At 43.9% G+C, this 15,319-nt stretch overlaps 1 protein-coding gene across 4 annotated transcripts in view; it reads left to right on the top strand.

Annotated features, from left to right (window-relative positions):
• LOC135396547 (uncharacterized) overlaps positions 1–15,319 on the top strand; it is a 139,304-nt gene that overhangs the window by 14,947 nt on the left and 109,038 nt on the right. For 3 of the 4 annotated variants that reach the window (XM_064627590.1, XM_064627587.1, XM_064627588.1), the window contains exon 3: positions 6,963–7,040. The exons of the other annotated variant lie outside the window; for it this stretch is intronic. In XM_064627590.1, the coding sequence (XP_064483660.1) occupies positions 6,963–7,040 (78 nt within the window). The remainder of the gene's footprint in view (positions 1–6,962; positions 7,041–15,319) is intronic. 4 annotated transcript variants of the gene reach the window in all.

The following is a 15,319-nucleotide window of genomic DNA, read 5'->3' as shown; positions in this document are numbered from 1 at the left end:
CCCATTGTTTTACTGCCGAAATCTCGAAACCGTGCATAAAAAGCGAGGCATTCTTTTATGAATATTTATATTGTGCCATGTAGAGCACTGAAGTGAAGCGCATGAGCGCGCAATAATTTCTGGAAACTAAAGGGGCCAAAGTGTAAACAAGGTGAAGTTACCAACCTTGAAAAATCTAATTCAGCTTGTGTCTAAGCTTTCCTGGCTATAACGTTCTAGAGGTGACATTTGAGAACTGATATGGGAAAAGTAACGCACTTTGTGAGTTGCTGTTTCATTAAATTTTACGTTCACCGGATGTGGTAACTTAGTTACTACTCAAGGGTAGCATTTCAAATTGGAGCATGTTATTTGCCAGTTCCTTCAGTGGCCATTGGTCATGTCTGTAGTATCTTAGGGCAGTTTGTTGCTTGCATATATCTCGACAACAGCGTCTGTACTATCACATCAAAAACCCAATTTATTCCCAGTCTTCCTGAGAATGCACATTCCCTTCTTCTCATCTTGTCAACCTCTTAAGGATCACACGGTGTTGCTAGAGTTCAACAACTCTACAATATCCATGTATTCAATACGGCAGTTCAAGAAAATACAACTTCCACGAAATTGTTATCATTGTTGTGGTTCCCATATTTCAATGGCTCATTTTGTGCATCCTTGTATGCAGAGCCTGTAATCCTGTGATAGTTATGAGCGGAGGGAGTTGATGTACACAGATACATTTGGATACTATTGCTGACGCCATAATGCCCGGTACCCCATAGGCATGATACTAAAACGTAGTCAAAGGTGCACACTTTGAATTCTGAATAATAGTTTATTTTCTGTGTTTTGCTCAAAGTGATTTTTTTTAAGGTCTTGTTTATGTTGATGGTTTCATAGTACAGTCGACCCCCGTTTATCCGGACTTCATTTATCCGGATCCCGCGGTATCCGGACAAAAGGCACGGGAACGGATTTTCCTCCATGTATTTTGTTCTCGTTTATCCGGACTTCAGCTTCCGGACTCGGACAAGAACTCCAGGGAACGAAAGTCGAAAATTCTTGTAATCCAGCTTCAGTTATCCGGACTACCGTGAGTAAGAGGAGACGCTGACCCCACTTCGTCACCCTTTTCGCTGTTTCGGGGTTATTCCCGTCACACGTCAGGGACCTACATTCCTCCGTAGGGGAGACAACCGTGCACGATGACCCCCTTTTCTATTTGTGTGCGTTGGGGCACGTTGACCAGTCGAGTCATTTGGAAATATCTCGAGGAACTGTCCGGTTCTAGAGGGGAAAACTCCAACCCGAGGGCCTGCTGCTTACGGCCTGTTGAGCTGCGATTCCTGATGCAGAGGCTCACTGCGACTGCCGTAGATGATGCTGCGGTTTCTGACTACGTTGACGTTGATAAGGATGATGACGCGTGTGCAGCTATGACTGATGACGGTGTGATTGCTGCTGTTGCCTCCGATCATGTGCAGCAAGACGGTGCCGATGACGCCGGTGAGAAACAAGGCTTGGGCATTGACACTTTGCGACCGCACTGACATTCTTCGAGCAGCACAACAGCGTGGCTCAACTCTATGCAATTAGCAAAAGTTTGCAGGAATCGAGTGCCTACACTACTATGTAACAGCTGTCATTGACAAGATTTCTGTGTTTTAATTAAACCTTGCTCTGTAGGACGTCTCTATTCGGTCGTTTCATTTATCCGGATGCCCCGGTATCCGGACGATTTCGCCGGGAACGGCACCGTCCGGATAAACGGGGGTCGACTGTATTTTCTTGGTTTCTTTCTTCGTTAGGATGTTGCTTAATCGCAATCTTCCTGGAAATCATTGCAGTCGCCCTTTCATGAGGAACAGTGATCTAAAGTATTTTGCTTCACAATTACAGTACGATATACACATCCACAAAGAGAAGTTGCACATTTAACATGTTCGAAAACACGCTTTCAGAACTTGATACTGTCCTTCCTATGCTTAGTAGATGTCATATATGTATTATGAAAGCCTTTCCCAGCACACAAAAAAGAAAAAAAGTCTGACGAGTGTCTTCAGAAACAAGCCACAAATGTGATGAGGGAAACATCTCCATGAGTTTGAGGAGCAAGCATAGGGATACAGAATAGGGGAATGCGGAAAAACAGTGAAAGAACAGACAAAGTGTTCCAAATTTTTCCATGCTGCCATAGTCTGCGTCATTGCAGTAAACATTGCAGTAAACTTGTTCTTTTGTATGTTAAGCCAATGTACGTCTCATTTCTTTGTCCTGTTTTTTGCATGCACAAACAATTCCTTCCTTGCCTAGGTTACTGCCCTAACTCAGTTGCAATGTACTTGACATTTACTTTAAAGTACAGTTCCGAGTACTTTGTACTTATTTCGTTATACGTCAAAGGCCCGTGAGGACACCACATAACGGAGGAGGCTCAAGCAACCTGGGCAGAAAAAATGTACGGGTGATTCCATCTGAACTCAGGCAAGGTGGTGAAGTCACCATCACAGATTTTCTCTGAAAAAATATATATTGTAGCCCAGCGCACGACAAGAATGAAACGGCATTTATTTTGGCTCTACATGATTTCGCTCGCGAGTAAAAAATTCAGAAAGAAAATGCCCAGGGAGCAGAGCTCTCAAAGCTTGCGTTTTTAGGATGTTATAATTCGCCAACAGAAGCATTGAAAATTTCAGGCATACGGGCTCTCCGAGCACATAAACAGCACGAGTAAATATTTTAAAGATTCCTAGTTACAAATAGCTGAACTTGCTCGTTAAGGCAGAATTTACTCGCCTCCCTCTCTGCACCATGCCCATCCTATACAAGTTAGGGAGACATGCTGCATACCACTGTATAGAGGAATGATTGCACTACAATCTGATACCAAATTTGCAACTCTAAATGACGTTCGGTTTCCGTACGTGGCCGTCAAACACGGGTCACTATCGAGAAAAGATGATATTTGGGCGCCTGTGTTTCAAAAACCCCAACATCAATTTTCTTCGAACTTTGCACATATCTAGATCAATATATAATCTTCACCCAAACAACAAATGAAAGTTTTTTTTTCCTGGCACAGCTAAAACTAAAGTGAGCCAAAGTTTGAGTCCCGGACAGGTGTCTCAGTTGGAGACTATCGCAGCCGTGTTTACCCTTCATGGCCAGCAAACATTTTCTTTTATTCTCCTTTTCCTTTATTTTTGCAAAAAGGTTATTGGTTCCATGCAGATTATTTTAACCACTTTCCACCAGCTTTCTCACTCGAAAGTTGGTGTGTGTCGGCAAGTACTGTTGTCCTGGCGATCCGACCACCCGTGGTCGGAGCTGACGAATATTGCCTGTCAGTAACAAGATTGTCATCATTTCCAGTTTTCGGTGCTCAAATTGAAGTTTGATACGAACAAGTGAGAGTGTGAGGGGCCGTGGTACATTTGATTCACACCAAGGTTAGGTGCAGGATGCCCCTGAGGTCCTTTTCCTGGGCGCCGGCCGTAAGATAATCTCGTTTACTTTCGTTGGGTAATCCTATTTAGTTTTTATTCTTCCCAACGGTGTTATGTACACAAAGGAATGAATCGGAACAACGCCGCTCACCCTCACGAATACCCTTTGGATTCGGAGTATACGGTTACAGTCTCTTCCTCTTTCGCCTGGTGCTTCTTCTAGCGTTTATATCTTCATTTTTATCCCGTACACTTTCCTTCCCCTGTTTCATACTTATCAGCTTTCACCTTTGCCCATTCAGTAGACACGTCACAGTGGTCCTTCAGCAATCATCATTCACTAAGTTTACAAAATTTGTATTGCGAGAGCTGTTTTTGCTTCGGTCTCTATCTACACCATGAGTGCAAAGTACAGTAAGGACAGTGTTTATTGTGTGGACTATATGAAAAGGCACAAACGGAAGGTGCATTTTCGTAAAAACTTTGTCCGTGTGTAGTCACTGCACGATGGCCTGCTCAGAAATGTTCTGACAGCAGAACAATTTCGTGAAGTGCACGGATCGGGATACGTGTGCCACAACTGCTGCCCGCACATCAAGAAGGTATCAGTTACGGAGGACACCGCCCTGGATGTTCCATGCACCTCACTGGATACCAGCTTCACTGATGAAGGTGAGATTGTAGAAGGCCTGAATGCAATCTTGAGCTCTTCCTTCGAAGTCATTTCTCCGCTGAAACCACCATCGCGAGTGAGGGAGAAATCCCGACAGTTTTACGCTAAATGTAAGCACAGCGAAATTGTCGAAGCTTTCAGCGAAAATTCAGAAAGAAAAGTCAGCAGTATATGGTGGACGCTCAACTGAGCAACATGCTGCATGCCATCTTTGTCCCGAGTGGATAGAACATTTCCGGGTTGCGTTCCAATCTACATCCTCCTGCCTAAAAAGATGCTGGCTATTGACACTTGTGCCAACGAGTCTAACAAAAGAGGAAATCATTGCTCTCATACCAGAGCCGACAAAACATATGATTGACAGGTCAAGAAAACTTTGTGGAGAAATAGGTGTGCATGCGAGGCCTGATGCATATGCGGGACACTGTTGGGACAAATCTTCCATGTGCGGGACGAAAAAGAGGATGTTTCCCTGGCTCTGCAGTACTACACAGACGATGACCTTGACTGCACCATGCAAAACCCTGACAAGCATATGTAGTTGGGACATATGTTGAAGGAAAAAAGGTGCATCGTGTGAAGCAGTACATGATGAGAACTATAAGGGAAACGTACAACATGGGTTGTACATTTGTACAACACATACGTACACGGGTTGTACGTACGCCCAAAATGGGTTAAGTCCACCCGATACAGAGAAGACTGCCTCTGCATTTATTGTGCAAACTTCACATTGTGCTTGACTGCAATTACCAATGCCTCCGGCATATGCCTCACTGCAAGTGCCGTGAAAACATTCTTTCTGTGCGGTGTACCATCAGGAAAATGCGTCTTCCGTGAGTGCAAAGAATGTTGTCACAAGCGTGGGTTGACGCTGCGTGATCTGCAAATAGATGGGGTCGATGATGTCACATTGACTATGTGGGAGAAGGGGGATCTTGTCAAGAGGAATCTTGGTGCTCCCGCGTTCCTGAGAGAAGTGACAGACATTGTTCTGAAATACATCCCTCACGAGTATATTCGTGCAACCCAAAGAGGCGCGACATCTGTGACAAAGTCGTCCCTCGCGAGACGATCGGCAGTGTTCCTTTTTGGCTTCGCCGAAAAGTGGAGGGTAGTTATCCCGCTTGCTGTTCAGGGTTACCACTGGCGCAATGAACAAATTTCCATTTTCATGTGTGCGGTGATTTCATTCAAGCGAATCTGCAGCTTTGCTTGCTTACGTGCCATGACTCTTCCCACACTTTGGCGGCGCTGGGCATGATCGAGCACTGGCTTGATGAAAATGTGCCTGTCCTCACAGAAGCCATATTTGTCTCAGCGGCCAGCCATTTCAAAAATTGATACCAGTTGCACGAATTTGTACAGAAACGCACTTGACGAACTGGATCTTCTCTGTGACTGGTCACAGCAAGGGGGCTGCCGATGGAATTGGTGGCCTGGTGAAACACCTCGCCTCAATGCACAACCTGCGATTGTCTTCAACGCACATCATAAACTCCGCAGCCACAATGGTCGTCAAATTAAGTTCCACAATTTAAAAGGCCAAGCTTCTTCAATTGGAACGCTCCACGTTAGAGGCATTCCGCGCCACGAAGGAAGAAGAGCGGACAACACTTCGACCTGCAACTGGAATTAAATCTTCCCACCTGTGGTCAAAGAAGATGAGCGCGAGTGGTCAAGCCATTTTGAACATCTCAAGGACTGCCTGACAGAATCATCTGTGAGCTTGTGCTATGAGATGAAAACGAACCTGCCATTGCATGCTCTTTTTTTTTTTTTTCTTCTTTGGCTCCCAGCTGACTGTGGCACTGTCAGAATTACCAGTTCATTTATCAACAAAGCCAGAATCAGTGTAAATAAAGCTAGTAAATAATTCATGCAAAATGTTTGTATTAAAGCGTTAAAGGAACATAATTTCCGGGTGTTTTACCTATGGTGCATGCAAGACTCACAAAAGTTCAGGAATTAAGAAATCATAGAGAGTACACCACCGCTTCGTCCTTCACCTCCTTCACCTCCTCCACCTCAACGTGTGTGCATGTGCATGGTAGCTCTTTCTCGTTGGCACTGGGGTAGCGTTATGCTCTTAGAGCAGATAATATCCCAGCTTCATCATAACCCTTTATATGCACTTGTTGTTGGGTAGTACTAAGAGATAATGCAGGCACCGTTGTCGTGCCGCTATGCAGTTTTTATACTGACCACACTTTAAAACATTGCCAGAGGAGAGAAGAAAATAGGTACACAAGAAGCCGTGCACATTTGTGACTTTTCCCCCTTTTCTTGCCTGTACTTTGTGCATCTTTTTCATAAATTGTCCCCAAGTATGGGAAATTACTATACAGATGAGTGGACATACTGACGTACTGAGCACACATTCACCTTTCAGAGCATGCGGACACCGGAATCAGCAATATGTTTACGGCATATTGTTTTAATATCATTTGCCCCCACTTGATGAAGAACCGATCCTGTAGGATGATCTTTTGAAGTGTCAATTTAGATACAGGGTGTTCAAAATTAAGCTTTCACTAGCACTTTATAAATAGGCGAACAAAAGAAAACTGGTGCTACTTTTTCTGTTCCTTGAGTAAGAAACAGGTGCTACATAGTTAGCAGCACCTGTTTCTTACACAAGTAGCATAAAGTTATCATCCGGTTTCCTGTCATCGCTGTGTTTGCGTAGCGCTCGTGAAAGCTTAATTTTGAACACCCTGTATAAAAATATAAATGCATGATATTCTAGTCAAAGAATGTTTGCTTGCAAAGAACGAAACTTGTTTACACAGTGTTTATGCACAACACACGACACAGGTACATTAGGCTGCAATTAAAATGGGTACTAACTCTCGCTGCAGACACCCATGTATTGGATGCGACTTGTAGTGACCCTGCGATCTTTCATCAATACAAATATCTATGAAGAAGGATTTTGGGTGAGTATAGCATGTGTGTGCTGTCCTTGAGAGAGGGTACTTTGTTAAGACATACATCCTTGGGCACGTCTGCATTGTTATAAATATCACTATTATCACCAGTCACTAAATATGTGCTCTAACTTGATATTGTTCTTTCACTCTTTCACTGGGTACTGTGGTATAATTTTTCTTCTTTTGTTCAATTTTTAAAACTTTTTTAGCTCACATTTAGGAAACAGAAACAGGCATGTGTGTTATAGCCATCGTAGATGTCGAAGTACGCGTGGGGGTTTGGCGCATGGTTGCGAGCCAATAAAGAATGATTTTTGCATGTGGTTTTTAACCAGGCTAGTCGCTTGTCTCGTTCGCTCCTGCTAGGACTAAAACAGCATGTGTAACATACTGGACTATCCTTGACTTTGCTGACCAAGAGCGAGGGAGGCTCCACCTCCAAATGGCGTGCCAATAGGAGGGCTCGGAAGGCAGAGCGCTGCGGCCTCTACTCTTGCCTAATAGATGGCGCATCGGTAGCGCTCGGATCGGGATATGTGAGCCGCTGTTGTCTACTTTTTCCAGTAGAGCTACGACCTTGAAGCCTCTGCTCTCGCGTAAGAGATGGCGCAACATTGGCGCTCGGTAAGGGCACGTGTGGTCGCCACAACTTTGAGCCTCGACCTTGAGACTGGCCGGTAACCTAAATTCCGATGACGCGGCGATAGCAAACCATAGTGCGTAGTTTTGACGATTATGCTTCATGGATGTGTCATTACATTACCAAATATTTGGCCAGTTCAACGTTTCGCCCCGCTCTTATGCGTGAACATTGTCTCAGCTCATGAAAAAGGAAAGAAATGTTGCTGCTTGTTCTACTCCTCGCACTGAAATAAATCATTTAAAATAATTGAACCTCTGTATGCAATAAGGGGATAAGTAAAAAAATCCCAAAATGAGAAAAGGGGCCTGATATGATTGTCCGTCCCATTGACACACATGCATTTCCCGTTTTTTACCATGCTGTAGCGGGCCAACAAATCGCAATAAGGTCCTAAGTTTTCATTGCATACTGGTATGCAGATGTCATTGCAACAAAAATAGTAAAAAGAGGATAAGTCAACTTATCCCCTTATGGCATACAGAGGTTCAATTCTACTGTGTGTTCCTTTTTCTTTTTTTCTTTTTGTAACTAGTTACGCAAGTATACTGCGTAGTTTTGAAGATCATGCTTCATGGATGTGTTACATTACCAAATTTTTGGCCAGTTCGACGTTTCGCTCCGCTGTTAGGCGTGAACATTGTCTCAGCTCATGAAAAAGGAAAGAAATGTTGCTGCTTTTGTTCTACTCCTCGCACTGAAATAAATCATCTAAAATAATTGTACTGTGTGTTTCTTTTTTCTTTTTTTCTTTTCGTAAGTAGTTACGCAAGTATACTGCGTAGTTTTGACGGTTATGCTTCATGAATGTGTCATTACATTACCAAATTTTTGGCCAGTTCGACGTTTCGCTCCGCTGTTATGCGTGAACATTGTCTCAGCTCATGGAAAAGGAAAGAAATGTTGCTGCTTTTGTTCTACTCCTCGCACTTAAATAAATCATTTACAGTAGTACTGTTTGTGTGTCTTCTTCTTCCTTGTAAGTAGTTACGGAAGAAAATAATTGTACTGTGTGTGTGTGTGTGTCTTTTTTCTTTCTTTTGTAAGTATAGTTATGGAAGAAACTAATTGTACTGTGAGTGTGTTTCCTTTTTGTAAGGGCTCCTGGACATTTGATCAAACACCGTTTGATTGAGACGGCAGCGGTCGTTTGATCGATTCTTTTATTCGTTCGCTTGGAGCGTTGATGAAACAAAAAAGAAGAAAACAACAAAAGAAAGCCTCAGTTCTAAATGCTGTTATCCCAAGGAATATTTCACTCTGTGCAATCCACTCGCCCATAAACACATTCCTCATCCTAATCCACTTTTTCGCGTCCAGAAGGCGATCCGATGATGTGCCTTTTTTTTTTTTTTTTTTTTTTTTCGCTATTGATTTGCATTAAGTGCTGAAACTGTGTTTGCAGGAGCTTTGAAAGTAAAATTAGACATTTAGCTCCACTCTCATGTCCTCGTGGCTGATACTGCCTCAGCGTATTGCTAAAAGTACGTGCAAACATTTCGTTTGGTAAAATGCTCCGCAAAGTGGGACAATTTTTTCCTTACACCCACGTCCAATCCCTACCCAGCCCTTCACGACCATTTCCATTGATCACGTTGGCCCTCTTCCAGAAACCGCAGCAAGGAACAAGTACATTATCATAGCAGTGGATCACACCACACGTTTTGTTATTACGCAAGCTGTCGCATCAACAGCCACTTCTCATATCCTAGAATTCCTCAAGGAAAAAGTAAACAGCAACTTTGGTACGCCACTAACTATTGCTTCCGACCAAGGTTCAGGATATGTCAGTCAAACTATGAAGAAATTTTTCACGACGACCGGCATTGACCACAAGACATCATGTCCTTACTTTCACCAAGCGAACGGCCTTGTGGAAAGGTCCGTAGCCACGCTGAAGAACATAATCAAGAAATATTGCTTTGACAACCCCTCCAAATGGGATGAGCACATTTCAGACATAACGTTTTTCATTAACACAGCAAAACAAGGCTCAACACGATTCTCGCCCCACTTTCTCCTCTTTGGTTTTGAACCTCGAGTTCAAAACGAGATTCAAATCGGCACCGTTCTACCAGATATTCCACGGCTTCAAAGCATACAAATGCTTCACGAAATACGTAACGACGCAAGAGATAACTTGGAGAACGCCTTGTCATCACAGAAAAGACGCTATGACTCTCGCCGAGTGTCTTCTCAATTTTGTGTAGGAGATTTAGTTTGGCTGGAATCTTATTCAGCTATGCCTTTTGATCCAAAATACAAGCACAAGATATTTAAGGTTATTTCTACTCATCCGCATGACATATGCACAATTCAGTGCCTCGATGAGGAAACAACCAAGGATGTACACGTAACCCAGCTAAAACACTTCAAAGATCAGCCAGATTGGAACCCTGACTTTTCTTTCCACGACTCAACAATCACAAACGACCGACCCCTCGAAACGGAAGATGATATTCCTTCGGACTCTGAAGTAACTTCCCCGGAATACATCACAAGATACGGTCGTATCACCAAACAACGAGTACCTCTCCAATAGAGATGTCCGCTCCTGTGTCGACTAAGCCATCGACCATGTGGTCGTTTATGAGTACTGGGATGACAGGTCTAACAGGATGACTAGACGGGAGTTCTTGCTTTACGGAGGCACTGTAGTTATGCTTTTTCTCCTTATGACCGTCGTTACTGTGGGTGGATTTTGGTTTATCTGCCTTATGCTGCATCATAGAAGAATCTTTCTCACCACCTCCTCGATGTTTGTATTTAGAGTATGGGCTGGGCTTATTTCCATTGTAGTGATCTTGCCTGTTGGTGTATGCCTTCGGCTTGGCTCCAAGATGTTGATTTTGATGTTCCCTTTGGTAATCCGGGGGTTCAATTTGGCGTCCAAGTTTCACCAAATCCAAACAGTCGCATTTGGTTGACATGAAGTAGGACGTCATGCTTGTCCTTGTTGCTTCGTTGCGAACACCCATTGTGATGTAGCGGACCTTGTCATGCTCTCTGAGTTCGTAGGGACATCTGGAAAGTATTTTGAGTTTAGCATGGATGTAGTCACTGATAGATTCTTCTGATCTTTGCGTTCTGCTTTCGCTGTCACGCATCCAATCAGGTAGGTCAGGGTCGTAACCAAACTGCTCCTTAAAGCTCTTGGTCCATTTATCCCACGTTGATATGTTCTTTCCTGCTCCGTCACTCCAATCTTTAGCAGCACCACGGAGTTTGCTTTTAGCTGTTGCTAGGGTAGTATGATCGTCCCATCCGTACTGTATTCGTAAGGTTTCGACTGATGTAAGCCACATACGGAAGTTATCGCTGTGTCGTCCCGAAAAGGTATTCAAGGTTTGAGTTAAGTCCGGGGTTGTCACCAATCTCTGGGGAACTGAGGTTACTCGTTTGAAAAGCTCGGCAAGTTGATCCATTGTGACTGGATTCGGACAATGATCTGGAATCTTCTTACTTGATTCGTCTGTTGGCTTCCTGTCGTCCTCCTTGATATCACCGGATGACTGGAATTCTTTGTCTTCCGGTTCGGGCGCCTTATCTTCGTCGAGGTAGAGGAGCATAGCAGCGTCGCGTCCTTCGGCATTCTCCGGCAGAACAATACCACGTACGGTACATTCCGCAAACAACTCTTGTGATGGGCGAAGAAGAAGCGTCATCAACCTCGGGCTGTTCGTGCCTTCCATTTTGTGGATGCAGGTCTCTTCCGTTGAGGGACAAATCCAAAGGTTAGCAGAACAAGTTGTAGAGTCAGAAGGAGACTAAGCCTAAATCGAACGCAAGGCTTACGGAGACGTCGTGAATTCCACGTTGTTCATCCTCGGAAACTGTATTACCCTCCATCGGTTTGTCGACTGCGCCATGTCAGGCAAAATACGGTTAAACCGGGGGTCTTACTAGGTGAGGCCGGCTGACGAGAAGTGCCGCTGACGCCTCGCAGTCGAAGAGCCCCTTTGCCCAGACAGAATTACTGAGGCCGAGAAAGCGGATACTTATGCATAATATATTTAAAGGTGCCTTAGGCCACAGGTGACGATGAGGAATACAGATGAAGGGGAGAAGCTGGACAGTAGAAGGCCTAACGTTTGAAGGGTTGACGGGCCGAATAGGGAGCTAAGAGACACACTGGTGACGGTCGTGCCTCATCGAGAACCAGATGACAACTGTACATGCAGAGCGAACAACAACATCGTCGTCCTCGCGGCCAAGCCGCTGCTGCTAATGAAGATGAGGCTTGACGGCGCTGACAACGTCCACGCTAACGTGAGACATGTGGTTTGCTGCGTTTTTCCAACATATCTGCCGGAAATATGCAGAAGGTATCAGGGCCTTGGGGAATTGCTTCTTAATCTTGTCACGTCGTCTTTGTGTTCTGTTTCATGACAGCTGCCGTTTCGATCAAATGGCTTTCGTCCAAATGTCCCACGTTCGATCAAGCAGCTTTCGACCAAACGACATTCGATCAAATGTCCCGGAATCCCTTACAAAAACGAAACAGTTTCTTCCGTAACTACTTACAAAACGAAGAAGACACACACAGTACAATTATCTCAAATGATTTATTTCAGCGCAAAAAGTAGAACAATCAGCAACATTTCTTTCCTTTTTACGTACTTCTGTACTTACAAAAACGAAACACACACACACAGTACAATTATTTTCTTCCGTAACTACTTACAAACAGGGAAAAAAAGAACAAGAGTAGAACAAGCAGCAACATTTCTTTCCTTTTTACATACTTCCGTAACTACTTACAAAAAGAAAGAGAAAGACACAAAAACAGTACAATTGTAAATGATTTATTTCAGTGCCAGGAGTAGAACAAAAACAGCAACATTTCTTTCTTTTTCATGAGCTGAGACAGTGTTCACGTATAAGAGCGGAGCGAAACGTCAAACTGGCCAAAAATTTGGTAATGTAATGACACATTCATGAAGCATAATCGTCAAAACTATGCAGTTTACTTGCGTAACTACTTACAAAAAGAAAAAAGAACATACAGTACAATAATTATTTTAAATGATTTATTTCAGTGTGAGGAGTAGAACAAGCAGAAACATTTCTTTCCTTTTTACATACTTGCATTAACTACTTACAAAAAGAAAAAAGAAGCACACAGTACAATTATTTTAAATGATTTATTTCAGTGCGAGGAGTAGAACAAGCAGCAACATTTCTTTCCTTTTTCATGAGCTGAGGCAATGTTCACGCAAAAGAGCGGGGCGAAACGTCGAACTGGCCACAAATGTGATAATGTAATGACACATCCATGAAGCATAATCGTCAAAACTACGCACTATGGTTTGCTATCGCCGCGTCATCGGAATTTAGGTTACCGGCCAGTCTCAAGGTGGAGGCTCAAAGTTGTGGCGACCACACGTGCCCTTACCGAGCGCCAATGTTGTGCCATCTCTTACGCGAGAGCAGAGGCTTCAAGGTCGTAGCTCTACCGGAAGAAGCAGACGACAGCGGCTCACATATCCCGATCCGAGCACTACCGATGCGCCATCTATTAGGCAAGAGTAGAGGCCGCAGCGCTCCGCCTCCCGAGCCCTCCTATTGGCATGCCATTTGGAGGCGGAGCCTCCCTCGCTCTTGGTCAGCAAAGTCAAGGATAGTCACATACTGCATAATAGATGGGCTACGAAGCTAGTTTCCATCATACAATCAGTTACAAAACTAGCATGAGCGTGTTGATACTGCATTTAAAAGTGTGTTTTGCAGCTTTATTGTTCAGAGCAGACAAACAAAACATCATGACTTTGGGAACAGGAATACGAAAATATATATGGAATGCAACAATCTATCGCATTAGTCATTGCACTCCAAATGTACTGCCGACTTTGCTTAAATGTGTTTTTGCTGCGCAGTTGAAGCATTCCTTGCAAGATAGAATTGCCATAGCTTACACAGGTTGCCAAACACGGTCGAGTTGTTTTCTGACATTAAATATGTTGCACTGTAGGCATGTGCGTCACACAAAATGAGGGAATAATAATATTATTTGGGAGTCAGTGTATGCCAACATGCTTATTAATGCTCTTTGCTCACTTGCTTGGTGACGGTCACAGGCGATTAACTTTAACGCCGTTTGACATGTGTACGGAAAGGTTACATGATATTTTTTCCTCTAAATCTCACATGGGTAGACTCTTCCTCAGGAACTCATACTCCTGTGTAAAAAGTGTAAAAAAGCGTGTTAAACATAGTTTCTCGTATATTCAGACGCTTTGTAAGAGAAGCTGTCGCATTCCTGGAAGAATGGAAGCAGGGGGTGGGCAACAACAGTAAATCCTAATTCGTGAGCGATCCAAGCTTTGGTGCAGTATGCCAACGTCACTCAGAAGGCTGTCTATTCTTCTTGGAGGCATTGGCCCTGGTGAAAGCAAACATTACACAATTCTCCCTCAATGAGCTGGAGTTTGGCAGATACTGCAGCTGCAATACACTTCTGTGGATTTTTCATACCATGACAGGTGCCCTCATCTCAATTTTCTATGATACCCAGGCTTCCACTTCCACTAACGTTTGAGTTCAGACGAGAGCTAAAACGGACATTGCTTAAAGTTGGACTGAGGCAAGGATTTAGACACAAAAGAATCAATGCTCATAGCATAATTGGCCTTAGCTGGCAAAAGGGTTGCTTTAAATTGTTAATTGAGGAAGGCACATGGTGTAAATCAAACATTGCTTTAGGTCCTGTTATATCGTTCTGTTTTCAGCTGAAATTATGTGTTTTTAAAGTAATGCAGGGGTGGGATTGCTGTGCCGATTGTGCATTTTTGTGTTCTCGCGAGGCCCTGCGACATTCTGCTACAAAAAGCCAAAATGTTGAAGTTCCTGTGCCACTGTGCGCCCATTCTGATTCCCCCCATTTTGAACAACAACAGTACGAAAACAGAAGCCTGCTTACATTAGCTTACAGGTCCGGCTAACCCAACTGGCTTTGTCGACTATCGAGTCAGTTCAAGCCATGCTAAGCCATCTATATAATCAAATCCGAGTCAAGCACTCTGCCGTGCGGCAGTCACATAGTCCCAGTTGTGCTTCTGGGGTGCGTTGTTGGCCATACAGCCGCCGCGCCGCTTTGTATGGCACTTCGTCACTGTCACCGCGCCGCTAGCGGGATGACGACACCCTTCCACTGGCCAGCAACATGATTCTAACGAACCATCATTTGTGTCCTCTTCTTTTTCCATTTCCGCTATGCTGCTGTGCCGGTACTCTCGGTACCAGATGCCTCTTTGCAGCTTAAAAAAATGAAAAATCTTTCCAAAAGCAGAAATGTCGGTACTTTCATTGAATGTCATGCTCATGTTCATGTAAAGTTGCCGTTTATGCACTGACATGAAGGTGGTTCTACAATCGGCTCATAAATATAAGTTAGCCAATCAGAGATCCTCAAGTGTCGTCTGCTAGATCTACTGCTCTGCTGCGACGCACATAGCTACGAGCATAGCTCGTATAGACGCTTGTCAGCTTTTTTTTTTTAGAAGTATTTTTTACTGCCGCGTGGTAAGTTTCATGGAACTGCACCCAGAGCCCTGCAACAACCGTCAATTCATGCGGAGGAAACCAAAGAAGACAGGAGGAAGGACATAGCTTCCTGCCTAAACTCCCTCATAGCAAAGTTAAGACA

The sequence above is a fragment of the Ornithodoros turicata genome, chromosome 6 (assembly GCF_037126465.1).
Source record: "Ornithodoros turicata isolate Travis chromosome 6, ASM3712646v1, whole genome shotgun sequence".
Lineage (NCBI taxonomy): Eukaryota > Metazoa > Arthropoda > Arachnida > Ixodida > Argasidae > Ornithodoros > Ornithodoros turicata.
This window is presented reverse-complemented; position numbering and strand designations above follow the sequence as displayed.